General features: G+C 37.8%; 1 protein-coding gene across 1 annotated transcript in view; it reads right to left on the reverse strand.

Moving 5' to 3' along the window:
- The window catches only part of LOC112978964 (mucin-5AC-like), a 28,584-nt gene extending 11,957 nt beyond the window's left edge, over positions 1-16,627 (reverse strand). The window contains 22 exon segments of the mRNA XM_064513317.1: positions 634-813; positions 1,347-1,460; positions 1,548-1,686; positions 2,112-2,263; positions 3,120-3,220; positions 3,622-3,674; positions 4,186-4,441; positions 5,195-5,321; positions 6,106-6,200; positions 6,702-6,866; positions 6,954-7,091; positions 7,864-7,933; positions 8,489-8,599; positions 9,628-9,766; positions 10,593-10,710; positions 11,187-11,324; positions 12,270-12,486; positions 12,691-12,800; positions 13,732-13,822; positions 14,707-14,821; positions 15,220-15,526; positions 16,621-16,627. Coding sequence (XP_064369387.1) covers positions 634-813; positions 1,347-1,460; positions 1,548-1,686; positions 2,112-2,263; positions 3,120-3,220; positions 3,622-3,674; positions 4,186-4,441; positions 5,195-5,321; positions 6,106-6,200; positions 6,702-6,866; positions 6,954-7,091; positions 7,864-7,933; positions 8,489-8,599; positions 9,628-9,766; positions 10,593-10,710; positions 11,187-11,324; positions 12,270-12,486; positions 12,691-12,800; positions 13,732-13,822; positions 14,707-14,821; positions 15,220-15,526; positions 16,621-16,627 — 2,943 coding nt within the window.
- Between the last annotated feature and the right edge of the window lie 11,012 nt (positions 16,628-27,639).

Raw genomic sequence — 27,639 nt, forward strand, 5'->3', positions numbered from 1 at the left:
CAGATGTATGTACCACATACAATGTCAGTGTGGTATGCAATTAAGATAGCAAATTTTTCATTTTCTACAGTTTTTAATACCTACTTAGATGTCATAAGCTAGGAGAAAGCATGATAACAGGCATACACTTTCCTTATTACCTGTTTAGATATGTGCTTGAAAAATGCATGGTAGCATTTTACAAGAGGCTTTCACTAGTGGTATTTCACTTTCTTGTTCTTGAAGTATGATAAATGGACCTTTGTGTCAATGATAGCTGGAAACAATGGATTACCTTCAAGACCAAGACTGTGCAGTTGATTTCTGCTCATGTAGCTAGGTAACTTTAATGAGGTCTGATAATCTTTACCAAGGTTCGCTGAGTAATTTTAACAAAATCAAATCATCAGAAAGCTGTTTGCTCATTCAAGCTCTGTCAGACCAAACAGGTACTGAATGCTGCCTCCAGAGTGCAGAACAGCAGCAGGATGTTGACATGGCTTCCTGAAGTACCAGAAGAATGGAAAATAACATGGGATCTCCTGCAGGAACGCTAGAGGCATTTCATGTTTGGGATCTTGGCAGGGTCTGAGCAAAATTCACTTCCTGTCCAAATCTGGACTGTACACTGCCATCTAACTGCTAGGTACATACCTGAAAATCAGCACCGAGCTTTATCAAGATGCTGGTTTTCTTGTCCCACATGAGGATCAGTCCACTGGTGGTCTCAATTACCAAGTACATACCCATGTAGCGGACTGTGAATGGCACCTGACCTTTTTGTCCTCTTTTCACCACGCTGACATGCTCCTCACCAAGTATCAGTTCATAGCTCTGAAACAGGAAAAAAGGTAATTAAAAATGAACCTAATAACTGCAGCTATGTTCTTAAACATCTTTCTCCAGTTTTGGGAGCACTACAACTGGTCTATGTAAAGAAAGTGAAAAATCCAAATGATAAAAAAACTAAACTATATAATTCAAATCTCAGGTTCCTAGAATTCCGGTAAAAATGTATTTTAAATGGTGTAGGTCAAAAAGGGTGTATAGGTAGTCATGGAGGAACTACAGTGCACAGAATAAAACTATCTTCTGACATGGTACACTAAATTTCTGCCAGAGTTATTTCTCCTGTAGAGCTGTACTTTGCTTAGTGATGGTACAAGATAGTTTTGTAGGGGTGGGAAATGAAAAAGATGGGAAGCTCTACCAAATAGTTCATGGGTTTTGCTTTAAGCTTAATTTACAAGTTGATTTGCATTTTTAAACTATTTTCTGCAGCTTTCTTGCAGCAATGGATATCTTGGCTTCTCCTAAGCCTTAAACAGATACAGACCAAAACTGTTCTGTGTGCAAAACCTATTTACCTCTAGGAAAACTTTGATAGATTTTGAGCAGGTTGTCCCAGTGCTGCCACAGGGAATATTTTCAGTGATAACCCTGAAGGTCCCATTCACTGTGCTGTTCTTCCCACAGTGGTTCTGGATAGAGAATAACATTGAAAAATATATTATTGTCATAAACAAGATCAAAGTTGTGTCTCATTTACTATTGCTAATGATCAGTACCTGGACAAGTGTGTATTCACAGTTTCCATTGAAGGTGAATCTTTTGTCATCAAAGGTGATGTAATGTCCATCTCCATAAACAGCACAAGTACCCATGCATGGATTATTAGTGCATTCCCACATTCTATCCTTGCATACACTAGGAATGAGAAGGAAGCATTTTAATAATAAAACAACTCACTTTTTTTGTGCAGGCACATCCCAACACCTCAGCATTTGTTTGGAATCTCATCCATAGTAAATGTATACTGATTCTGGAGTTAGTCTATTACATTTCTCATGTGAAGAATTAAAGCAAAGCTCCGTTCTGTTAGCCTGAATGAACTAACTGCAAAATAGGATAATACTTCAACAACACTGCAGTTCCAAAGATTTCCTCCCATTCTTTGCTTTTGCCCTCTGTCTACATACAGAAGAAAACCTGCTCATTCTGGTGAATCCAAAACTGAAAGATCCATCAGCTGATGAATACACAATCCAAATCTTTCCTAACTACTGTACTATTTAAGATTTTGGAAAGGCACATGATGGAACCAGGAATGCTATTTCCCAGGGAATACTTACCAGGTGTTGCAGTCGACTTCGATCTTTTCCCCAGGCTGATACGTGGCCTCATTGTGAATACATGGACATTCCTCTTCATGAATACAACCACCCTTCCCATCTAACACAAGCCCAGCTGGGCACACGCAGCCAGATACACATTGTGTGCTATACTGGAAAAGTCAAGAGGCAAATATAATTTCAGAATGAACTCATCACAATAGAGAAAGGAAGATTAAATTCTCATAAAATATCTTTGTATGGAGCTTATTTCTGTCCAGCTTAAATGAGAAAGAACTCTGAAACCACAGGCCGTAGAACAAATAAGAAGTTATTAGACATTGATTTAATAGAATATCAGCCTGTTAAAGATAAATGTTTCATATGTCAATCCTGACTGCTGTGCTGGAGTTTGTGAAATCTGAAATACATTGAATCTTATGTCTTGGTATGTGTTAGCTGAAGAAACCTTGCACTTTGTATTGGGTGATTTGTGATTGAATGAATGGAGGTTTAAAAAGACAGTAAATATTTTTGGTTGTTTGTTTTAGTGAGTTATACTGAAATATGATTTCTCTTGTGTGGTATTTATTCACCAAGTGGCATGTGGTGCATGGCCATGCACCTAGATGGAGCAATATAATTAGGTATGCAAGAAATTCATGAAGAAGGCTTCACTGTGGTTTGAGGAAGAATTATTGCTCCTAGCCAAATTATAGCCAGTAATTTTCTCCTAGAGAAGTAATATGTACGGCAAAACCCTAGATGTTTTCACTAATTACTGTTACTTGCAGTAGCTGAAGAAAGTTTGACACTAATCTTATGAGTTAAATTGGATATCACCTTATAATATTTTGATCTAAGGATCCCATTGTTCATGCTTCATAACATAGTTTTAGGCTTTTGTTATACAAAGTATTGACATTGTAGATTGAGAGTGGAATAAATGCATTATCAGTGAATGACTGTAGCATCAAGACTATGGACAAAACCGGGAAGCACCACCTCATCCAGCCATAACATACTTACACACTGCATATCCAAAGTATGGCAACTTTTTTGACACTCTGCTCCAGTGGTTCCTGCAGTGATGTTTCTACAGTCAAAGTAGACCATGGGATATTCACAAACTAGAGGAAAGAAAGAAATAAGAACAGTAAGAAATGGCACAGGGTTTACCCCACAGCTGTAGCCATGTGAAATATCTAGAAATTCTTTGGGAGTGCACATTTCAGTTAGCAAGAAATGCTGTCCCTGTTCAATCTGCTAAATGGGAATCTAATTGTTCAGCAGCAGAATGCTGTGAATTTCCAGGACAAAAAGTTTTTTTAAAAAAATCTTTTAGAAAAAGAGGTCTTACCATTAATCTATTACTTCTGTGTTCATTTTTGCCTTTTATAGTATCTGTTGCACTTTAAATAAATGAGAAATACTTCTATTTAAAAAGTAAATTAAGAAAGATCAATTCTGTTGACTCTGTCTACCCAAAACCTGGTATAGAGAAAAAGACAAGCCCAAGATGTTTTTTTACCTGGATTTGGATTTGGTGCTCCAATGCAATTCAGTCTGCCCTGGAAGCAAGTGCTGTAAGAGAGGAAAAAACTTTTTTTTTTCCTCTAAAACAAAGTTGAGCTCTGAAACAAAGTGTTGAGAGCTACTTATTGCTTATCAAGTGTCAGTACATTCCAAGGAATATATGGAATTTCAGAATGCTATCTTGGAGTCTCAGAGAAGAATTTCCCCTCAGCACAACTACTGGGGTGCTTTCATACAACATCTGTTATTGTTTAACAGGAAAAATCATAGCTTAAAATGGGAATATGTCCCTATTTGTCATTTCCTTTCCCATAAGATCTCTTCTTGCTGGTGTAGTGATGTATTTTATACAAGGAAAATCTCTGAATTAAATAGAAAATGCACCTAAATACAATTGCTTTATTAAGCTGGAAATATGCATCATTCCTGAAAGCTAAGAAGACTCTCTATTAGAGAGTGCTGTATTGAAACTCACAGGGCAGTTTAAATGCAGCATATTTTTAATGAGAAAATATACATATACCATATAGCTTGAGTGTTTTGCAGAAGATCCACTTACCATGCAAGCCCATTTTCATGGACAGTTTCCCCAAATGGTATGGGAGATCCTCTGTAATAACAGGGGCATGTATTAGCAGGCACACATTTGCCGCTATCATCCATGTAGGTTCCATTTACACAGGTGCAACCATCAACTGGGACAAACTTGATGTTGCATGTGACATCAGGCTCACTCAGAGACCGGCAAGTGGGTTGGCAGGAATGGATGGTATAGCTGTAATTTAGGGATTTGGGACACAAGGTGGTATATTTTGCTTGGAAGAGGAAAACAGAAGAGATTTGTTAATTCCAGATGGTAATCTCTGATGGGAAGAAAGAAACAGTAGGCTGTAGAAACAGCAGATAAACATTAGTGTACTTTCCTTTGCCTATGTTGCATCTTTCATGTAAATGTATTTCTGAATATCTTCAGAACTAGACCTGAAAACCTACAGTACATACTGAGTAAGCCAAGGGAGGTATGCAAACAAGAAAGTATTTTTTCAAATGAAATTTCAGAAAGAAACCTCCATCAGGCGCTGCCTTTCATCACCGAGACTTCTAAACCTTTGATGTATGAGGCAGGATGTGTCCTTGAATATCTCCCAGTATCCTGGAAACAGACCTATTGGGTCAGTGGAGCCCAGCATGTGGCTTCAGACACCTTTCATTTGCAAGTGTTCTGGTTAGTACAACTGATACTGTTATTCTAATATGTCACATTTATCTCTATTATAACTTGTGATATGTAAAGCCGCAGTTAATTCAAAGTTGTGCAGAAAAAGGTAGAGGCACTTATGTAACAGCTCTTCCCTAAGCTAGCTGTGTCTCCCATCTATTTGTATTCACTCTTGCTAGTAATGGATTGATTCTAAGGGAACAGCAGATAATTACTTCTAGGAGTGCACTTACCAAAATCCCTTCCTCAACACTTACTATGTTTGCCTAGAAATTAACATAAAATAATCTTTGATGGACAGGTTTTATTGATGGGCTTTCTTAGAACAGGGGATGATTACAGTACTTACAACAGACATCAGTTCTCCATCCGCTCAGCTGGATTCCTTTTGCAGCACATGCTCTCACATAGGAAGACAAAGCTGCACACAGGCAGTCTTCACTCTTTTCACAGTTACATGTGTCAAACATGCAGTTCTAGGAATGCAGGGAAAAATAAATTCTCAACACTTGTATAATTGTCAACCCAAAGAAAATTAATGCTAAGTTTACAGTCCCATGCGTTACATCCTTTTTCAGGTATACTCAGTCACAGACCATACGAACATAGCTTTGTTACTTTCTATTCTTCCTCTAAGTTTCCTGGTAGAGAAGAATGAAGGTAATAGAAATTCAGTTGGTGTCTGCAGTTATTGGGAAATAGTGGCCTTAACAGCTTCATGTTTACCTCAACCTGTATTTACAAATATGCTGCACAAGGGCATAGTCTATTCACAGTACACCGTCTAGCTGTGTCACCTCACCAGCACCCATATCTAGATGATTCATAGTGAGAAGAAAGATGGGCAACATACAGACAGCAGAATGATGCCACTTAATTAGACACTGGGCTTTCTCTGCCAAGTAGTTACTAATGATGTACAAGGCTGGGGAGACAACAATTCACTGTAATATTCAAGCGAGCATTTGACATGCTTTTACATAAACTTCCTATTATATGTTTATATCCATTCAGGAGTAAGCAGCAGCCTTTGCATTTGCAAGCAGGTCAGGATGACAATGCCAAGACTGTTAATTGAAATAAGGTAAGGTTACAACACAAACAAGAGTACACGTTGAGAGAAAGAAGTGCTGCAATACAGAAATTAAAATACAGGCATTGTGTAATACAAGAAACATGTCAGGGACAGTCCTTTACTGACTGATCATCAGTATTCTACTATTTCTAATGTTTCTAAAGGGAAAAACAGTCAAAAAGTACCGTGTGGTAAATCGAGGGATTCACTGCATAGTGGCAATCAGCAAAAGGTCCTTTGCTTTTGGTTAGGAGTCCACACCAATGCTGAGCATACTTTTCTGTGAAGAGAACAGATCATACCAACTCACATTAACCTTTGTATCTCATTAGTCACAAAAACCCACTGCCTTGGACTGTGAAGCCAGTTCTGAAAATACATCAAATCTCTCCTTTCTTTTTTCGCTCAGCTTGTGGGCTAGGGTTGCTAGGGCCTAAGGACCATGGAAACAGACTTGCTAAAGAGGCTGAATATAGGATTACCAAAAATACTCCTGCAATCCACTCCGCTGACACCAAGTTGTGAGCTTAGACACTCTCCGATTTCAGTGACCACGCAGTTTCCTTCATTTACGTTTCCTTGACTCCTCTTTTACTTCATTACTTATCCCTAGTGCTAGCATTGCTAATATGTGTTTCTGATTTCAAATGTATGTCTCTACCATACATTTACCATTTACTTACTATGTAAGATTCTTTATTCTCTTATTTTTGCTTTCTTTTGTCAAGGGAAGCGTTTTGCTATGAGGAAAAAAATTAGAAAAATTCTAAGAAACACTTACCATTTTCAATGCTGAGTGCACAAGGGTTCTCAAAACTGTTTTGGATATTAGGGCATGAAGCCTGAGTTTTCCATGTATTAGCAAATGCTGCTGCCGTTCCTTCAACTACTCCACTCACGGCCTTGAAGTCATCAGCTTGGACATCATTGAAATTTCCACAGAGACCTGTTGAAAAGCAGTGAAAAGTTTATACTGCTCACACTAGGCAAAACACATTAAACAAGAGGTTATTTTCATATTTCATTCACCTACCACAGGTCTGGTCTTTGAAAATAGGATCAAGCCGCACAAATACTTGCATGATGGGTGTGATTTGGATTTCAAGCTGGAGGCCAAAATTTGTCTGTAGGATGATGAAGAATGATGAGGCTCTGAAGAGGGTGACATTAGCTATGGATGAAAAATAGAATGATCACTTTCTGGATGAGGTCAAATGCTGGAAATGGTGCATCATTGTACTATTCTTCTTGAATTTCTATTGCAATCATTGCAACTGCTGATGTGAAATAAAGCCAAAAATTTTTTAAATGAATCAGAAATATAAATCAAAGTTTACAATTCAAAATTTGCTTGCAGCTACCAAGTTGCTAACTTTATTTGCTATCTCAACATTAAATAATTGGAGATTACTCCTTGTGAGAAAAAAAGAAGAAAAAAACAGATGGCACTGAACATTAACAAAAAAAACTTTTTTTCTTGTTTCTAAACTTGTATAGCATACATTGGAGCCCTCACTTCACTGGAGAGGGAAAATAAGCAGCATCTAGATGTCACAGATATCAGGTAGAATCATTAGTTACTGAGACAGACATCAAAAATCAAAGTTCTGTCTGAACAAGCAGGAGATGAAGTAATCGTTTGGGCAGTGAGATGGAAGAAATCCTTACAGTGACCAAATCAGAAGAGTGTAAATACTGTTTGCTTGTGTTTGAACTCTTGCCTATGTCTGTATGGCCTCACATTTCTTTCTGACAGCAAACTTCACACTTCTGCTTCAAAAGCACCTGTGTGACTCTGGCACTATCTCAGGGAGAACCAAGGCAGGAACATTCTGGGTTCTGAACAGCTCAGAGTACTCAGCTCTACTGTGGTGTAAAATAACAAGCAGGTGTGGAGGGGAAGTTCTGAGTTTATCACTTCTAGACTGTTAGATAAAATATACCTGCTGAGAAGGGCAGCTGAGTGTAGATCGAGTTCACAAACACGCCACCATCAGGTTTGGCCACGATGAGCTGGTAAGGAAGAGGAACAACAGGCAGCAGTGTAAAGGATTACTGTGGTTCAAGGGGTAATAATGGTGATGACTCAGGTGCACTCTGAGGTTTTCGTTAAAGGGAGTCCCTGTTCCTTTTGTTTTCCATCTATTAATTTTTCTTGCCATAAAAGATTTGTTTTTAAAGAGTCTTCTCACCTTCTTAGTGAATTACATCATCTTGGTTTCTGCGAATGCAGGGCCCCACATCTTTGTGATGAATTACATCCCTTACTGTTGTAGTGGTAGCCACTAACCTAAAAGCTTATGGTTTCTTCACATAATTGGCAGAAAAAATAGCTTTTCTTCTGCTTTGTGAATACAGTATTATTCTCAATGAACTTGCACAAAGCCAAATTTGCTACTTATCTTATTTTCATAACAAAATACATTTATCGATTAAAAAATAACATGTACTTATCAAGTGCTGACTGCTCGAGGGAGAAATGCTGATTAAGGCTGACTGATTAAGGCCTAGCTTCTTTGCTCCCCACATTTTTTATACTTGTTCTCCATAGTTGTTTTGCATTCTTACAGTTTGTCCTTTATTCATGCTGAGGGCCACTGTCTTCAAGCACGTCTCGGTGTCTGTCAGGCCACACTTGCGTAGTTCTCCCAGGACGGTGAATGTGTCATCTTCACAGTGCTGAGAAAAAAATGACCACAGTTATTTCATGAAAGGCTAATTACAGAAGCTTTCCCTGTCAAATTCCCTCTCAGCTCTGAAAAAGTATTTTCTGTTTCTGGAGAAGATCCAGACTCTCCCAAATCCTGGGCCTTTTGTGGTCTAAGATTCAGTTTTGTCTTTTGGACTGAATAGGAACAATGAGAGAAGTCGAATCTGGTTCTGCACCTTCTTTCATGATGTCCAAATTCAGAGTTTTTATTCATGGCCTCCTAATTTTTTATTCAATTCTACTGTTTTTTTCATCCTTCTGGAGCTGGTATAAATGCTAGACAAAAATGTTGGCTTTTACCGAACTGTGAAAATGGAGGGAAAAAAAGCAAAGAATAAACAGAAAAAGCACCCAAAAGGTCAAGGCATTTCATTTCCACATTATTGTAATGAAATGTTTTGATTAAAATTACCTTTTAAGTTCATTATTTTTTCTGATTTATTTTTAGAAGTGTTTTAAGATGTTCAGAATCTAAATGAAATGTATCATTTGACTTGAACTGATTTGTCTATATTTGAACTTCCCAGAAATGAAAGAAAAAATATTTGTCTTATTAATTTGAACTTATTTTCCTTTTATTTTTCAGAACTGCTACTGTAATTTTTCAGAACTTGTTGAACCATTTGGTCCAATACTGTAAAATACAGTAACATGGCAAAAATACATGCACCTCAGTGAGAGGGTAGGATTTATCACACTGAAAAATGTAGGCTAAGCAAATCCTTAAAAAGGCAATGGTCTTCAGCAATTATTACCCCACAGAATTGGAAATTCTTCAGTAACCACCGCACATTGTTGCATGATATACTATAACATCCAACCCATAGATAGTTAACTCATTTGAATGGCAGCACATGCTTTAGTAATCTAGTTAAGTGAGAAACCCTTCAATGTCCTTTCGTAAAAATGGTAAGTTTCCTGAGTGTTGACTGAGATCACTCTTTCTTTCTATGAATGCTTAAGGCTTTATGCCCTCATAAAATCTTCCAGTGCCCACCTTAGAGAGGACATAAGTGCAGTCTCCATGGACATTGAAATGTTTTTTGTCGTATGAGGAAATGTGTGAGCCTCCCTCTACTGAACATACTCCGGGGCATGGCAGGTCTTGGCAACTCCATTGACCTCCATTACAGGTACTGGAAGAGAGAGGATGAAGTTAGCTGAAATCAGTGACAGTAATCCAGAGTAAAAGGATTTACCATGTTAGACTCAGCTATTTTGCTACTGTTTTTCCCTTCAAGTTGTAGTTTGAATGCAAAGTAAACCTAGGTTTAAAACTTTCCAAAATACTGCGACCATGTGATGCAAAGCATTAAAGGGAACTAATGACTCTGGTATGCAGTCACATTGCTCATTCAGTTTTTTTCCTCCTTTGGACAGGTGGACTCTGTCAGAACAGGTACTAGATAAGCAATTGCTTGTCCTTTGCAGCTAACATGAAAGCACAATGCCAAATTAAAATTTTCTCTTCTGATGTGTTATACATATGTGTCAGAAACTGACAGAAGGGTAACCCCATATCTGCTCCTGAGGCAGATCAAATCTATCTTCTGAGGTGAAATGGTAAAGCACAGGTAGAGGATTAATTATTAGGAAATCAAGGTTGCATTGTGTCATCCTTTGCTTTCTCCAGAGAAAATAAATATTTGCAGATACATAAATGACTGTTACTTCATTCGCCTTGGAGAAGTCCAAATGCTTGAACAAAATAAACAAAGAGGAAGCATTTTAAGTCACTGGTGAGAAATCTAAACATTGTAAATCCTTACTTTGATCAACTTCAGTTAGAGTGCAAACCTGGTTAAGACTGTTGCTAAATAAAGTATGTTCTTTAGGGTTATTTTGGAACTGTAGCGGTCAGTAAAATAAACAGATAGATTATTGATGATGCAATTGCATATCATAATCCATTAAACTCATTAAATAGAGGAAGCAACAAGTTAGAGTAGTAAGAGAGGTTACCAGGAATGGCACTTGGCTGAAAAAGAAGTTCCTGGAGCGTAGGTGTTGCCATTATAAATACAGGGGCATTGTTCAAGGGGGATGCAGCCAGAGTTGTTGATGTCATCAAACACAGTTCCTAAAGAGAAAAACACCTTGATCGATTAAAGAGGTGTTTCACATACATGGGAAATAAATATTTTTTTGTTTTGTTTTACATAGTCTGTTACAAATTCTAAATATGATCTTGGAGACAGATCTGCAGCTGTCGTGACAGAGCATAGTTCTGCTAAGGACAGTATGACTATACCAGCTTGCACAGCATTCAACTTTTGTATTCTTAAATTCAGCTTGGTTTGAAAGAGGGACTTGTTGTAGTATAAGCAGCTTGTTGAGAGTGGTCTTGATCTGTATGTGCTGTTCCATTTTTCCTGCTTTCTGAATGTTGCACATGTACTGGCAATTAATTCAGATGCCTTTTTTCAGTTGGTAAATGATAAATGAACTTGTCACTTGCAGCTGTGAAGAATGCAACTGTAGGAGCCTTAAGCCCCATGGAACCTGTCCAAACCCGGCAGCTAGGCTGTTGTTCATTGAGATCAGAGATGTGAGGACATAAGGACTTGCCTGTCGGGCAGAAACAACCATCCATACAGTGCTCTTCACAAAACTGAGATCGTTCAAGATTGGTGCATGTGTCAGTGCAGGGGGAGCCACACTCCTGGTACTGCATGTTGTGAGGACATGTCTTGGCTAAAATTTTAAAGGAGAAGAATTTTTTTCAGTCAAAAGCATTTTTAGTTCACTGTGTATGAAAATACGCATGCATTTAAGTTTGACAACTAGAGATAAAGCCACACCAAACTGCAGATTCATCCTCAGGCTTCCTTGAAATTTGCACTCAAATCCGTATTTCACAGTTCAGATTTGCTTTCCATGACTGTGTCCAAAAAGAACTGTCTGGTGCTGAACTGGTGGCTCTCTGACTGGATTTCTAGGGATATCAGGATAATGGCCCCATAAGCCAGCAAGGCCTGTGTTTCTACTGAAGACACCATTCTTGAGAACACCTGTATAGCTAGTGAAACGTAGGAGTTACATTCCTAAAGCTTTAGTATATCTGGATTTTTCAGATATCATCGGAAGGGCAGATAGTACCACAGGAAATTCTGTTTTGGAAGAAATGTTGGTGATCTCAGTTTCACCAGCTACACCCCTAATCTAGTATGTATTTAATTCAGTGCAAATTTCTGTGAAGACTGCAATGGTACAAACTCCTCACTACCAAACAGAAGGTGGTAAAAAAGGGCCTAGAAGACCCAATCAGTTATCAGTGGGATAAAAAATACTGTAGCCGCCATGAGAAAAGGAAGAGAACAAAAATACAAGTCAGCATGTACCCCTCATTCTTTCTTTCTCTCTTTTCCTTTGCTTGTTCCCTTTACTTTCCCAGTTAATTATATTACACTTTAATTCTGAATAAGACTATCCATGAATGTTTGACAGTGTTTAATACATTTCGCATTAAAAGCTTCATGTTTTTTTCTGAAGTCCACATGCTTGAGGTTGTATATTGGAACTTACTGGAGAATACAGTCTTGAATTGCCTGTAATTCCCATGCCTCTTCAGCATAATTTGGGACCTTGTTGCTTGTTAGCCACTGAGCATAAAGTAAGGCTACCTCCAGTGACACTTACGGCATAGTTTTGAGGTTCTCCAGTTCAAAGGCTCCCCACCAGCATGAGTGCACTGCCGAGAGTATTCAGCAAAGGTATCACAGATACACGAGGCATTCTTAGACTCCTCAGAGCGGCACAAGTCTTCTTGGCAAGCCATAATGTACTTGCTAACACCAACTAGATCATTACATTCTGCAAATGCAGAGCTGGTCAATGTTTTCTGGCATATGTTATCCTTGGGAGAAAAAAAAAAAATTACAGCTTCCACAAAATAGAGAGGAACAATTTTTTAGCACTGTTATTCTGTTAAATTATTCTTTAATAGAATCTTACCTCCCTTTTCAGTTTACTATCACCCTAGAGCTTTTTCCTATCAAAGGTGTAGAAGGGAACAATATATTTGAAAGAAAAACAAAGGAACAATCAAAAAGATCCTTACAAGATTATCAGTGCAATTATCTGGGAGGGAAGAAGTAGGGTCTTCGCAGTTTTCTGTTGGCCCATCCATTTTCTGCATATTCCCAAACTGTAAGGCTGTTATCTTAATATCTGTACAAAAGAAGTTTAATAATGAGGGGTTTTTTTAATGCAACTGCCTTTTATCTTTTTCTCCTCTCAAGAATTCTGTTGTAGACTGGCCAAGGCAGCTAGCTCCCTTAAGTCTTTTCATTTAATCACCACTCCTTCCAAAATAAACACTGACATCTCAGTCTCATTTTACCTTGCACAGCTCCCTCGAGAAAGTACATTGGAAAAAGTACATTGGAAAACAATTCTATTACATCTAGATGCAAACTAAGACTTTTACTGGAAAACAGTAAGCTGTTTTCAGATGATACTGAGCCCATACAGGTAAGAGAGAAAATGATTTAAATGGATTTGGACAGTGGAGACAGCTGTGAGACAAGGCTTAGGAAAAGGCTCAAGCTGAGAAAGGAGAGACAGATGAAGAGAAGACTTTATGCAAATCAGCAGGCAAATATGTATTTACTTTGTGGAATGTGATTACATATTCAAGATTGTGGCATTGTGCTTGATGGCTCATTAATTCTAGAAAAAAAGCTATTTGCTAGGCATCACAAATCAGAATAAATTTGTTATTATTAGAAGCATTTCTAATTTTAAGACAGAACTGAAGCAATAAATATACTGACTATATATTACAATTACCTTTTGTTTCATTGAATATGTTTCTATATTTATTTATACTAGTAAGTGTGAATCTGGCTCACCTCTGTGGGGTTAGCTGAATAGGTAAATAAATCAATGGCACACAAAAAACATGCAATCACTTGTTAGCACCAGTAATATACTTAAAATACTAAATTAGGTTATCTGATCTCTGTACTACATATTTTTGAATTGAAGGTAAATCCTTCAACAGGATAGGAAAGAGGAATGCTGATGATGATAGAGCTAAAAGAATACCAAAAAATGTTGGAGACAGCAGAAACCAATTTTTATTATTTAAAAAACTTACTGTTTGAATAAAACTCATTGTAAATTGGAATGCCATTGAAGTCTCCACAAAGCCCACAGGTCTGATTGGCATATTTCTCATTCAATTCCAGCTAGAATGGTGGAAAGAAAGTTGACAGAGGTTAGTATACACATTCTAAAAAATATTCAAGACCAGTGAAAGCACTTGCACCTGCTGCGACTAGATATTTTTCATCAGAGTTGTGTAATTTAATCTACAATCTAATTCTAATTCTAATCCATGCAATCTACTTCAAACTTGGGTGATAGAATGAAGAGTTGGCTTGGATTTGATTAAAAATGTAGAGCCCAAGCTATTCATGCAGACATACTTTTCATTATAATATCTATATTACTCTCAGCTTCTTTCTCTCTATACTACTTTTTCAGAAAGAAAATGAAATCCACAGTGAAAATGAACTCCTAAGAAAATGGACTTCTACTAGAAAATGACATTTGAGGAGGTAAGTGGGTCCTTCTATAACAGTGCTAGCATGTCAGTGGTATAATGAAAGTGATTTTTCACCCCACTTTTAAGCAGAAGTCTGCTATCCACTAGAGGCAAATCCATGTAATTTTCTTCAGGATAGTCTGGATGAAAACCAATCTTAACGAAGAAGTATATGACAGTAAGAGATGGGAAGGCAATAGTAACCCCAAAGCTGATGGGGTCTGGTCTAACCAAAGAATAGCTCTATGGTCTCTGAATGCATAGACATTAGGCCTACATACCTAGGCCTATATACCTAGACATTAGGGTTATATACCTATATACCTAGTTTCCCTTTTATACACAATCTTTGTTTCTTTCAGGTTTAGCAACTTGATGCACACATGCATAAGCTCTGAGTGTACACAGTTATGGAATTCATATCTGTAAATGGGTCCACATGAAAGTAAGGCCCATGGAAAATTTAACATCAGATGCTTCTAAGTAAGCTGTCCTGAAGCCTCTGTCTTCAGGAGCTGCTCTTACCAGGATACTGTCATCTTCATTCCACATCAACACAATGCCTATTTTGCTGATTACTTTCATGTAAATGTTGCTTCTCTCTATCGTAATTCCAGATTTGCTGTATGGCAGTTGAACCCTGAGAAAAGGTAGAAGGAATGGTAAGTATTTTCTGACTCAGATGTTTGATAAAGAGAAAAAAATGGCTTGTGTGATTCAGCATCTATAGGGATTTTTCAGCAATACAGTTGTGTGGAAAGAAAGGCATTCAAAAAATGAGATGGTCCCAAACAATCAAATGAGGATCTGAATTTGGATCCAACCTTGATCCAACTTTTAGTTTTGAGGTAGTCTCTAAGGGAAGGATTGATTTACTGTGGAATGGATTCATAGCAACTTATTCCATTATTTACATGGTTAAAATTGTCAGATTTGTTTAAGTACACATAATTTCCGTTCCCCAAAATACACAGAAGTATTTGGCCAGTTTAAGAAAACCATCTGTGGTTAGCACATGAGTGTTACGAATAAACTTACCTGTCACTGTTGATTGTAACAGCATTTTTTGTTAGTTCAGCAGCTACACCTTCAATTTTCATGGTGATATGACTAATCGTTGGAGCATTTCCCACCACTGTGCGCCTAATCTGGATGTTGAAGTCCTCATAGGCAGCATTGCAATGGGATGCAAAAACATAATTACAGAGGCCAGGGAAGCGGAAGATGTCCCCATCAAAAGTCTTGAAGTGGAAGTTGCCCCATGTGCTGCACACACGGCCATTGTGAGCAAGGTTGGAAGCTGTGAATTTAAAACTAGCTGTAAAAACGACTAAAACTTCCCAGCCTTAACATGATATATAAACTTGTCCAAGCTTCATTTTGTCAGTGAATAATTTTCCCCTGCCTACCTCTATTTGTTATTTTCTGTCCACCTATACATTATAAAACTAGTAACAGGGTATTCATTCTTCACTCATCATCTGTCTACTATTCATCCTATATAACCTATAAACAGTTTTAGTTATGTTCGTCTGCAGCTTTATTTAAGTATTCACATTTCAGCTAACAGTTCAGTATTATCTCATGTTTGATGACCTGCCTCTCTCTTTTTCCTCTTATGAGTCCATGATTCCTTTTATGAATGTCTTTCACTATTTGTATTGACTTTCTTGTCTACATCACCTAAAATTGGATACTTTTAAAATACATTTATTTTCTTTACTTACATGTTATTATTGGATTTGTCAGCATTGGTGGGATGACATTCACCTTAGATGAATTATTAGTATAAGCTAGAAAAAAAGTAAGGAAGAAAATTAAAACTAAGATAATAATTCTAAAACTTCCACCTAAAATTGACCTAGAAAAGACTAGAAAGTTAAAATGCTTGATCCAGGGAAACAACATTAAGCCTATTGTTGTTTTAATTAGATCTTGGATCAGGTTAAATTTCAAAATTAGGACTCTTAAATCATAAGAAATTGTCTTGTTTTTAATTGTCATGATTTGCATTTTCTACCTTGTAATTTTGACCCTTTTATGAAAATCTGCATTCTGTTAGGGGAGGCAGAAATTAATCGCTCCACATGCTGGAGTGCTTCAGACACACTGTACAATACAAAGGGTTAAGCTATACTAAATTAGCCTATTACTAATACGAAAGTATAGTTGTCTTCTCATTACATCTCATCTTTCTAAGGAGGGAATAAAAAGTCTGATTTCTCCCTTTAATCTCTCTTTGTTATTTTTCTGTTAAGGGGTGAAAACTCTTTTAAATGACCATAAATCCATTGTACAGGATGATGACAAATCATTAACTGGTAAAAATCAATGAAGCTGAGTTGTCATTTTGATTTCTCAACAATAGCCACTGACAGTACCGCTTGCCAAAAGATTTTCATTTCCATGTGTGTAGGGAATAAAATATCCTGCACTTACCTTCCATTTTGATTTTATACATACATATTCATGCACATGTGCATGCACCACCTATGAACCTACATCTCTTTTCTTAGCTACCTATTATTATACAAATATAACGACATACCAGGTATGTTTCTTAATAGGTTCTAATAAAAATGTTACAATTCTTTTAAATATAGTAGCTTGCAAATACATATATCTACTTTACATTACCATCAATATCCTAAAGAGGTTTTTTGGTGTGTTTATTATTTAGTAGAGATGCAGGAAATACAAATACAGATGCACACAGTATAAACCAACTTACCGGTTTGTTCCTGCTGAACAAGTTCAGGGTCGTTGTTTCCTGTTTCCTGTTGGCTTTGACTTTGGGCTCCTGTGAAAAAAATTTTCAAAGTATGTTAAGTAAAATGTCCTATATCTGAAATCTTCAAGTGAAGCATTCAGATAGGATCAAAGGACCCAGGTATAATATCTCTGTAAGACAAAGGGAAGAGTCTTTGTCACATCAGAGAAAATGAATCAGACCCAAATAGAAAAGTAAAATGTAATTATAGAAATAAAACTTTCTATTACAAACAGATAGAGTTTGAAATCCAGATCAACCTTTCATACACATATGCTTTCTTTATATCCCTTAAAATTCATGCAAGGGACTAATGACTGGATCACAGCCCTTATTTCAACATTGTGCTAAGTATCACTAATATGGGAAAAAAATACAGCAAGAATTCACAGACTGCAAGAGTCATTTATTAAAATTTCTGTGCAGCAGTTAAGTAATAATAAGGAAAAACACAGACCAGGTTAAAAGAAACAAGGAGCTTAGGGCTAGATCCAATAATGGGCACAGAAGTTTATACATCAGTTTCTCTAGGGCTTAAGTATAAGGCCTTTAGCTTTGAAGCCAGCCCAGACCCCTCAGTTAGGGATCTTGATTTGCTTGACAGTAGGATGCAAACAGGCACCTCAGAGTGCTAATTGAAGGGCCCATATGCTGAACAATAATCCAGGAGAAGTAATGAAAAGAAATACTATGCACAGTGCTACAGCCCCACACATTTTAAGCATCATTGCCTGACTAAAGGCTGAAGGAAGACTATGCATTCATTCAGGAGCCTGCAGGTTCCTGCGGTCAGGGTATGCGAAAATGAGATGCTCTCATACTTCTGTTTTAAAACACAACTGTTAGAGGAGGTGATAATTCCTTCACTATTTTATACAACAGCCTACCAGGTAGAACATTCACCCAAAAAGCAGAAAACCTGGTCTTTACCCTCCTCTCAGTCTGAGACAGTTCAAACTCGTGTCTTGGCTGGAGAAAGCCTCTAGCGTCAGGCTGTAAGTCTATCTGACCAAGGATGCTTGCTACCCCACCTGAAGCTAAGACATCGTGTAGAAAATAATGGGACAGTGACAAAGGAGGAAAAAACAGGTGATGACCATGTGGCCAAATGATTAGGGCACTCAGCTACATCAGAAATTCCTATTCTTGTGCCCACTTCAAGGATTATTTCTGTACCTCCAATTAAATGGTTAGTGGATTAACTACATAAACTGTCTTCCAGATGAGTTCGCTCACTCCTAGTGTGCTTCTCCTTCTGGCTATTCTGTTTCTGACCCCATGAGTTTTATCTTTTCTCTGTGCATGGCCGAGTTGCCAGAAGAGGTGGTAGCAAGGACTTTTGCGAGATGAGAAATGTTGACCTGAACACTTTCAGGCTAAGAAGAAATCCAGTCCAGAGCTCCAGGATTTGTACTCTAAGTTCTGGTCTTCTCTAAGTGAAAAAGGTGAGCATTTCCTGCTAAAGTAAAATGGTCACAGCTTTATTTTGTGCAGGACTGGATCCTGCCAGCATGTGATAACCATACCTGGAACATGTCTACTAACATGTAATTGCACTTTGCCAAGTCTAAATCCTCAGAGGATTTAGGCAGCGAAATGACTAATACCTGGATCCTGATCAGGATTATCTACCTGAGCGCTCTAGGTATTCTGGGCAATTTCACAGTCACAGAGGAACTGTCTATGTAATTTAGCCCTAAGTTAAGCCCCTTCTTTCCTTATACAATAGATGGGGAGAAGTCAAAGTCTCAAACTGGATCCCCAAAACCTGCCTTATTAACGGGGAGCCACATAGGCAGAGAGAGGGAAGTGCTGAAGTCAGGGCTGCGTTGCAAACACCACTCCCATTTGGTGTTTGCGTTCCTTACTGAGCTCTACCATCATGTATTTCCTCCACTGACAAATCTCAGCGCAGATATCTGCATGAAAAGTGGGCAACTACCTTTGCCAAAAATATAACTGGAGCAGGGGAGATTTTCTTTTCCAGCATAAATGGTACAATGCCAGCAGTTTGCCCATCCGTCCCAGAGGTGGAAGACACCTGCCTGAAGGGATTGAAGCCCCTACTCGATGAGAAGCCCCCAGAAGATGGCTGGCTTTGGAGGAGAGGGCTCTGGGCAGCCTCACCATCTCCTCTAGAAGTCTTTGCAGTTTCTGCAGAGTTTTTTTTTTTTTTGGACCTGGGCTTTTACTCTTTTCTCATTTACCTTTGTGTGTGGCCACTGGTGATGTACAAAGAAGTAGCTTGGGACAAAACTTAAGCAATTTCCATTTCCTGTTGGTCTCTCAATATCACAGATAATATCATCAGGTAAATACATTCATATCATTAAAATAGATACCGATCAGGTGAGAAAATCTAACAAATGCCTCTGCAAGTCTTAGTAACAGGCCAGATTTGGCTCTTACCTAATATGCCTATAGCAATCTCAGCAGGCGTAGATCCAGTCTGAATTCATGTAAGAAGCCAACAGTCTTTAAAATACTTTGAATATTTGTTTATTCTAGCACGAGAACTTTTGTAACAGAGCAAAAACAGTGTATACATGTATTTTGGTCTGTTAATTTTTCTCAAGGAAATAGCGGGGGCTTTTGTTCATTTAGCAAATATATCATTCCAAGGAAATTCTAGCTGCATTAGTTTATTTAGCAATTGCACAATACACATTGTTGGCCATTATGAAAGTAAGTGCCTCTCAGTATCACAGTCGTACTTACAAGAATGTCCAAGGAAATTTACTATTTGAGTATTTGGGAACTGAACTAATACTTAAGAATATTCTCATTAAAATCAATTTATATAAATTAGAATTTGACTCAAGATATAGAGTCAGGCACAGAATGTTTGTGGAAATAGCATGGGATTAGGCCAATATTTTGTAGTCACCCAGGACATCTGAAATATTTTCCACAGAGTGTGATTCAAGCAAAGAGGAGTTTGGTGGACTCAGTCTAACTTCTACTCATTTTCCAAAACAATTTATCAGTTTAGCATTACACAATACAAATAACTTTCTTATTCAAGGACATTGTAGCTGAATGGGTAAGGATGCCGTTGATTGACATTGCATAACTTTAAATGTAAGCTTACATTCTGACTGTTGTATTTTGTGCTTAAATCATCTTACCAGTATTTTAGTGCTTATTTCATGAAATATAAAGTAACTGAAAATTATATTTGCACTTGTCAGTGTTTTGAAAACGACACACAAGATAAATTTACATAGGCAAAGTAATTACTGTACATGAATGACACAGAGCGGGCAAGCTTGTACTCATGCAGGTAATCTCTATTCAAGTGGTCCCATTGACTTAATGGGACTACTCCAACTATTAAAAACTGCCAAGATCAGCCCTGATGCATATAATACCGTCAGGAGAAAAAAACAAAGAAAATGATGGACTGCATGCATCAAATAATCTGCTAGTTCCTTCTCATACTCAAAAACAATAATTTACATAAATATAATATATAATGTATTAACAGTTTACAATTAATTTGTGAAAATCATTGCCACAGAATATCACAGAGTTTCCTTCTAATCTCCCTTTTCAAAGGATATTGCAAGAAGTCTTGAGGAATCTGGTATTAGCTCCTGATAGGTGACAAGATACTGGAAAAGATTGACCAGTGCTCTGATCTAGCAATTGGAAAATGCAGCATCTTAATTTCATAAAAAAACCCATAACATTCAAAATCAATCTTAATATAGAATGCAACAGAAATAAAATTATTTTGAAAGGTATAAGTGATATTGAAAAAGTAACATTTTAAGAGAAGAATAATGGTTCTTTCTTATTTGATCTTAAAGGCTACGTTCCAAATGTAGCTATATACAGTGGCTTGAGGCAATATTAAATCAAATCAGTCCAGTTGATAGGCAGACATTAAATATTTAATGACAATTGAAATAAAAAGTATAAAGAAATCTCATCTAAGCGCAAGCATTGGTGATGTGAAACAATGACTCCAAATTTTAAAATAAATTAATACATCTAAATAGACTATTTTTTCTTTTCCCTGTAAAAAAGAGAAGTGAATGAGTCCTTACTTATCTGATGGATACAGCAGACTGCTAACAGGAAAGCCCATTCTGGTACCCGTATCCCCCTGCCAAACCCCATTTTGAGTGGAGTCTGGCAAAAGGATGTCGAGTCCAGGGTTGGTCAGGAGGAGTAGTTCACCTGTGCTCTCTCGGTCTTATATAGTAGATGACTTTGGCGTCACTCCTGGATTGATTCAGAGAGTCTAGAAAGGTGGGGTTTGGAGGAATTTAGCGGGTGAATAGGTAAACAGAGGATGCTCTTCCTTCCTCAGCAACTGACCAATGGTATTTGCATTTTGGGAGGAGTAAATACATATATGTATGTATATTTTTTTAAGATTCAGTCTAATAAAGAAACATAACTTGACTGGAAATAAAACACAGCTCCCTCTCCATGAAGAACAGGACTAACAACAGGTCTTGGAACAAACTGAATTTGGTGTTGCTCTGCAGTAATTCAGGTAGCATGCAAGTAACTCTTCAAAGTTTTTCAATACTGGAAGTGATACCAGGCACCTCCTTGGCAAAAAAGCACAGATTCCTTAAATCTGAGGAGAGGTGGAGTACTTCATGTGTGGGGACACAGCAATAGGAAGTCACTCTGTGCCTCTTGATGCAGCTAATCTTTTTGTTAACAGAACAGACTAATACCCTTGAAGGGTCCTACACTATCATTCAGTCACATTGAGTGCATGCTGTGAAAACCCCTCCGCGTGGCACTGGCAAGCATTAGGCACTGTTCTGAAGAACATTAATCCAGCTTTATCCAGATTGTATCCTACGTTTATTAGAGATGGGCTCAAACCTTGAAGGCTACTTCTGAATTCTCCTCAGAATCTGATTTTGCTTTCTGATAGAAAATATCAGGAGTAATTCTGATAAGTCAACCAGCCTTACACCAGCTTTGTGGGAGAGAAAAGTTAGACTGATAATGACCTCCGACCATGATCGTATTATTTGAGCATCATCCCTAGTAACTCTATTCATATCCATTGAGTCATGAGGACTACAAATTGGAGAAACAGGCAATGAATTAGGCACATAAGGCCTGCCAGTACATGTATTTAACATATTCTTTTTTCCTGAAAGCTGTTTTTTTCTTGTTTTACAGGGTTATCACTTCAAAAGCACAAATGAATGTATACTGCGTAAAACACAGCCAGGGTTGCTAAGTTATGTCCCTTTATCTTTCTGTTTTAGGTTGGTATCAAAGGTAGGTAGGATAAGTTGCTTCATGGAGATTTCTCTCTTTCCAAAGTGACTAGACAACTAGTTTATACTGGAAGTCTTAGATTAAGATGGTTAAAGATGAATGAAAATGTTCAAAGTTAACGATACCATTCTTTTAAAATGCTGTTAAGTTTGGCAAAAGAGTGCACAGCCCAGCACTTGGTATACACATCACTGTATGCATTTGCCCTCAGTTCATCTTCAGCCTCCTCCTAGTTTACAAGAATGGAGGTGGCTGATGGATCCAAAAATCTTCACCATAAAAAAATGGAACAAGAGGACTGCTGCTTGGTGGGAGAGTTAGTGCAAGGCACCTGGGAGATGTGACTGGGGAGGAGAGGTTGCCGCATGAGAAGTAAGTAGCAAAAGAAAAAAAAAATCATGCATATCAAGATGTGCAGAGAGGCAGAAAGCACATATTTTGAGTAAAATGGGGCAGTTTTATCTTCTGCACATTTAGGAAGATTCAGATCAGTGATCTCTGGCATTTCTGAAGCCTCCTGCTGAATTTTGGAACTACTGATGTTTGTCATTACTGCTGAAACAGGTGAAGAAGACAGTTAGGTGTCCTGAAGTCAAAACGTGATCACAGCTGGATGCCTAATTCATTTGGGCTCTTACTGAAATCCTAGCCTGCAATTATAAATTAAAAAATATTTCGCTAAAATAACAGGGGAATATAATAGCATATTCAGTTCAGGTGTTCCTGAATTAATTGTGTCAGTCTTTTCCAGTCCATTTACTGCCCCTATTTCCACTTTTGCTTAACACTGAATATATTGGATCCTCGCTCATTTTATTATTATAAAAGAAACCAAGAAGAGTACCTTTCTTGAGTGTTACCTGGACTTAATTTTTGGATTGAACTCAGTGGTAGTTTACTGTGGCAAAGTTAGGGTACTTAAGTCAACGTATTAGGCTGCTATAGCACAGAACATGATCCCTATCAAAATATCCAGGATGTTTAATGAAGTTACATCTTCAGAATCAGTAGTAAGCTGTTTACACACCTTAGATTTATATCTTCACGGTTCAGAAAACCAGGAGAAAAGACAAGACTGGATTTCCTGCCCATAGAATATTGTTTTATTCTGCGCCAGTACTTGTAATGAATGTAAATTCATCTGTACATAGAGAAAGCAAATGATATCTAGTTTACGTGACCAGTTAGATGTTTTAAATAAATATACACTAGTCTCACTTAAGCAATTAAACAAGCTATGCAACAAGCTATGCTTTCAGCTACTTCTGTGCGTATACCTATAGCAATGGGCTACACGTAATGTTCAAAAGTGGCAGAGCTTTTCTTCATCACACTTGACATCGCCTGCACAGCTGAGCAGTGGATCCTTTTCTTTTTAATCTCTGAAAGCTGATTCTACAATTATTCCAGTAAAGCAGATACAAACACATAAGAAAGCAGGGAATTCCAGGCATTAGACATCTGTTGGAGCAAAGCAAAAAATGCAGAAAATCATGAGAAAATATAAGTACAGCATTCATGAACAGAAGATTTTATTTAAGAACGTGGAGGTTGATGACATTCAAGGAAAGGTATTCCTGGGGGTGGTTTAGGTCCTTGTACTTCATAAGATAATGTTAATAGTATTGAGTGGCATTAAAAGCCAGTGTAGCGGAAAAGGTGGTGATCATCGTGTCTTTCTAGCATGAAGATAAAAACGTTCATAAAAATACAGGGCAGAGACCATGTTATACATTGTCCTGTGTCTTGTGCATTGTACTGTTTTTATATTTATTTTACTCTGGTGTGGCCCAGCATCTCAGCAAGGAAGAGAAAGATTTAAAAGAGTTAAATTCAGAAAAAAATGAACCTTCAAAGAGACAGCAAATGCTGCTCATCCTGCTCACTTCGTAAAGACCCTCCACCCAGGGACAAGACCTTGCTTCCCATCTGGTTACACCTCACCTCTGCACAAGAGGAGTAACAGATCAGAACTGTCTTCTGTTTTTTTAAAACACCTGGAGAGAATTTTTTGCTTCCTACCAGGTATAGCAGAGTGAGAGACTGCTGTTAAAGGCAGCAATTTTCTGAGGGTCTCAATACTCAGCTGGGGAAGATGAGGAAGGTTTCACTACCTAGGGTGGAGTCAAGACCGTTTTTTCTTTTGATCTGTCTCTTTTAATGGAGTTGCTGCTAAGCAGCATGCTGGCATCAAGCACATCTTTCTTTTTCTTAGGCAGTTTTTAGTCTTTGCTCATCATAACTCTTTGTGACTACAGCAGTACATATCAACCCTGGATATGCTACTTCACCAAGCATTTAAAAGTGACCTGCATTGTATAACTGTTGTGGAAGTTGTCCCAGTTGTCTTTGTAGATGTTCTTCAAAAGATGTTGCTCATCTATTTTAGTCAAAACTTCACCTAATCTGCAATTGCTATGATTGCTACTGCACAGGTCTCCGAAGAGTAATAACATTCAAGTAGTGTTCCAGCGTTCAGGTTAGCTAACCTTTCCACCACAGGGAGCGAGTGAACAATTGCTAATAGCAAAACAGGTATAGAAGAAATTTGGGTTACTCCATAAGATGGCTTACTGAAATTAAAAAGTTATCAGGCTGTGAGAGCTGACTGATTGCTGTGGGAACCACATCTGTAGATCAACTTGAGATTATTGCAAAAACCAAAAGGATTTAAATAAAGGTGTTTATTAGTAACAGGGATGGTTGGTCCAAGTGGTTGTTGTAGATTAAAAAGAGAAGCAGATGGAGGAACTGGGAATCTCAGATATTACGATGAGAAGAACCTACCTCTCCAGGCAGGAAGGAGCAACTTCACTTCTCCAATTGTACAGGGAGAAAGAAATCCCAGAAGCAAGTTTTAAAGTGTTTTAATAACAGAAACTTAAGTACCTGTCTTTATTGTTAATGTATGCCATACATCTACTACGGGTCCATATTTATGGTATCCAATGGCATTAAAACAAAGGACTTCTGTTTGCAGGAGGGAATATTCAGTGAGGTATTGAAAGCATTTTCATTTCTTTCCTGCATTTTCATCTGTTTTTCTCAGTTTGTAATGCTTTGTGAAATGCAGTTTACCCTGACAGCTCAATGTCAAATAACATGGAAATTAACTTAGGATAGATGTGGAGGGTTGGTATATACTAGCCCACTTTACAGGAGGTTAACGGAGATGAATTCCAAGAACTAACGATCTGGACTATACTCTTCTGACTCATATTTTGATCTTGCATCAAAAACCTGTATTAGAGGATTGGTCAGTAGCTCTTGTACCAATAAGTCCAATGTAGCATGTTATTTGACCCATAATTCTGACAATGGATGTAATCTTTCCAACTGTACCTTTTCTTCTTGACTTCTTACAAAGAAGAGATAAAATATGAGATATTGATTATAGTGATTTTATGTAAAAGTTCAAATTTCACTTAAAATGTGGATATAATAAATCCTATAAATATGATCATTAAAACCTGTAAATAGATCATGCAGTACTAGGGTGGCAAAGGTGAGCACTCAGAAATTAGGAAGTGGTAATATTAAGGGTACTGATGAAACTAGAATTCAGCTTTCTTCTGTGTTCAAATTACAGCTCCACTAGTGTTGAGAATTGCCACCTTCTGACAAGCATAACAAACCAGGGATATCTGGTACCTCAGTCATGTTGTATTGTGCTACAGACCTGTGAAGTCCTTATCTGCTATATGGACTGGGAAAAGGAGTAGATAGCTGGGTGAGTCAAAAGAAGAGAATATTTATTGTGGTGTGCAGAGTAATGAAAGTGAGAATCAGGTGCTGCAATTAACATAAAATGAGTTGGTATTACCTTAAGCAGAGGATTTGGCACACTCCTCCCACCTGCCTCTTATCAGACATAGTTGCTCTTCTTGGCTTGTCCTGCTCACATTATTTTCACCTTTCTTTGATAGGCTCCATAATTCTCTCCTTCCATCAATCTACAGCTGACTCACCAGGGTTTGTGCTTCCCAGCCCTACCCAGGGATTCATGCTTGCTCTCCACCCTTCTTTAAACAGCCTGTTTACTTCCCTCTAGTAAATATATGCACTGCCACTGTGGAAGAGTATGGTGGACACACTGTTTGGTTACAGGTACCCTTTGCTGGTTCTTGGAATAGGTGATGCAGTCTTTTGCTTGGTTAGTATAACATCACACCACTTGAGAAAAGTCGGAGAGGTTTATTCATGGAAAACAAAGCGGTGTGCAGCCTCATGGTGAAAAGCATTTGGGGGAGAATGCTAAAATCTTACAGTGAATGCTATATGAGCTGCAAGTTGTATATGTTTCTTACCATTCTGTAGTCTGTTACAGACTGTTGACAGAGCCCAAATGAGCTTGAGATCTGCTTATGCAAGGTACTATGGAAAGTGGAAGAAAACTCTTGCTGTGGAGATTAGATCATCCGCTTGGGAAACAAGTGAGAACGGAGACTAAGGAAGTGTAGAGGAAATGAAGTAACTTGGCTAATTTGTCTGTGACAGTAGTCGTAACTCCTTAATTGCAGAGTGATACCTAAAGTGCAGTTATGATGTTTTCCCTCTTCTTGCTCATGTTCTAAAGACTTTAGAAGAGGAGTCTTTAACTGGAATTTTGAAATACTGACAGGCCAGAAAGAGCTTAGTTCTCACTCTGCTCACCTTGACTAAGGGGAAAGAAAGATGCAGGAAAAATAAATGAAACTCATACCTAAACACCTTGATAGCAATGGCTTCCTCTGCATTTCAAACTGAAGTAACAAAACATACTCATTCACCTCATGGTTTTCAAATTTAATAAGTCTTTCTGGTCAAGCCTCATACTGTTGCATTTGGTAGCTAGGTGCATGAGCTCTTCTCAGGGGTATTACCTGTTTAGCTTCTATGTGGTCAATATGCATCCAAAGTGAGCTCAACACCTTCTTTCTCTCCGTGACTCTTATTCTTGGGTTTTAATGCTATGAGTGCTCGGCTGTACTGTCTGATTTTTTTTTTTAATCTATTCCAAGTCCTTCAAAAACATCTTGATAATCTTTTAATAGCTTTGCTGCCAGGAAGCTGCAATGCCTTGTCTTGGCATTTTAGGCTTTTGTTTTTTCGGTACTATTTTTTCAGTTGAGAAAATGTATGTGTGTGAGTGGTTCATGCAAGGATTTAGTTCAGCTGAAAGCATAGCTTATGCATTGTATGTTGCTTTCTTTATTCTGTGGGATACTAATATCACACATGAGCAAAATCTGATTCTTTGAACCATGGATAGTGACTTACATATGGTCTATTTTCCCTTTGTTTCTTCTCCGCAGGCTTTGGCATAATTATTTCTCTTGCCTCAGTAATTGCATATAGCCCTTTATGCACACCATTTTCATGTTTTTTTCCAAAGTACTCTCAGGTTTTCATTTGCATTTGTTTTTCTACTTCAGAATTTGCTGTTGAAC

This window comes from Dromaius novaehollandiae, chromosome 5, assembly GCF_036370855.1.
Source record: "Dromaius novaehollandiae isolate bDroNov1 chromosome 5, bDroNov1.hap1, whole genome shotgun sequence".
Lineage (NCBI taxonomy): Eukaryota > Metazoa > Chordata > Aves > Casuariiformes > Dromaiidae > Dromaius > Dromaius novaehollandiae.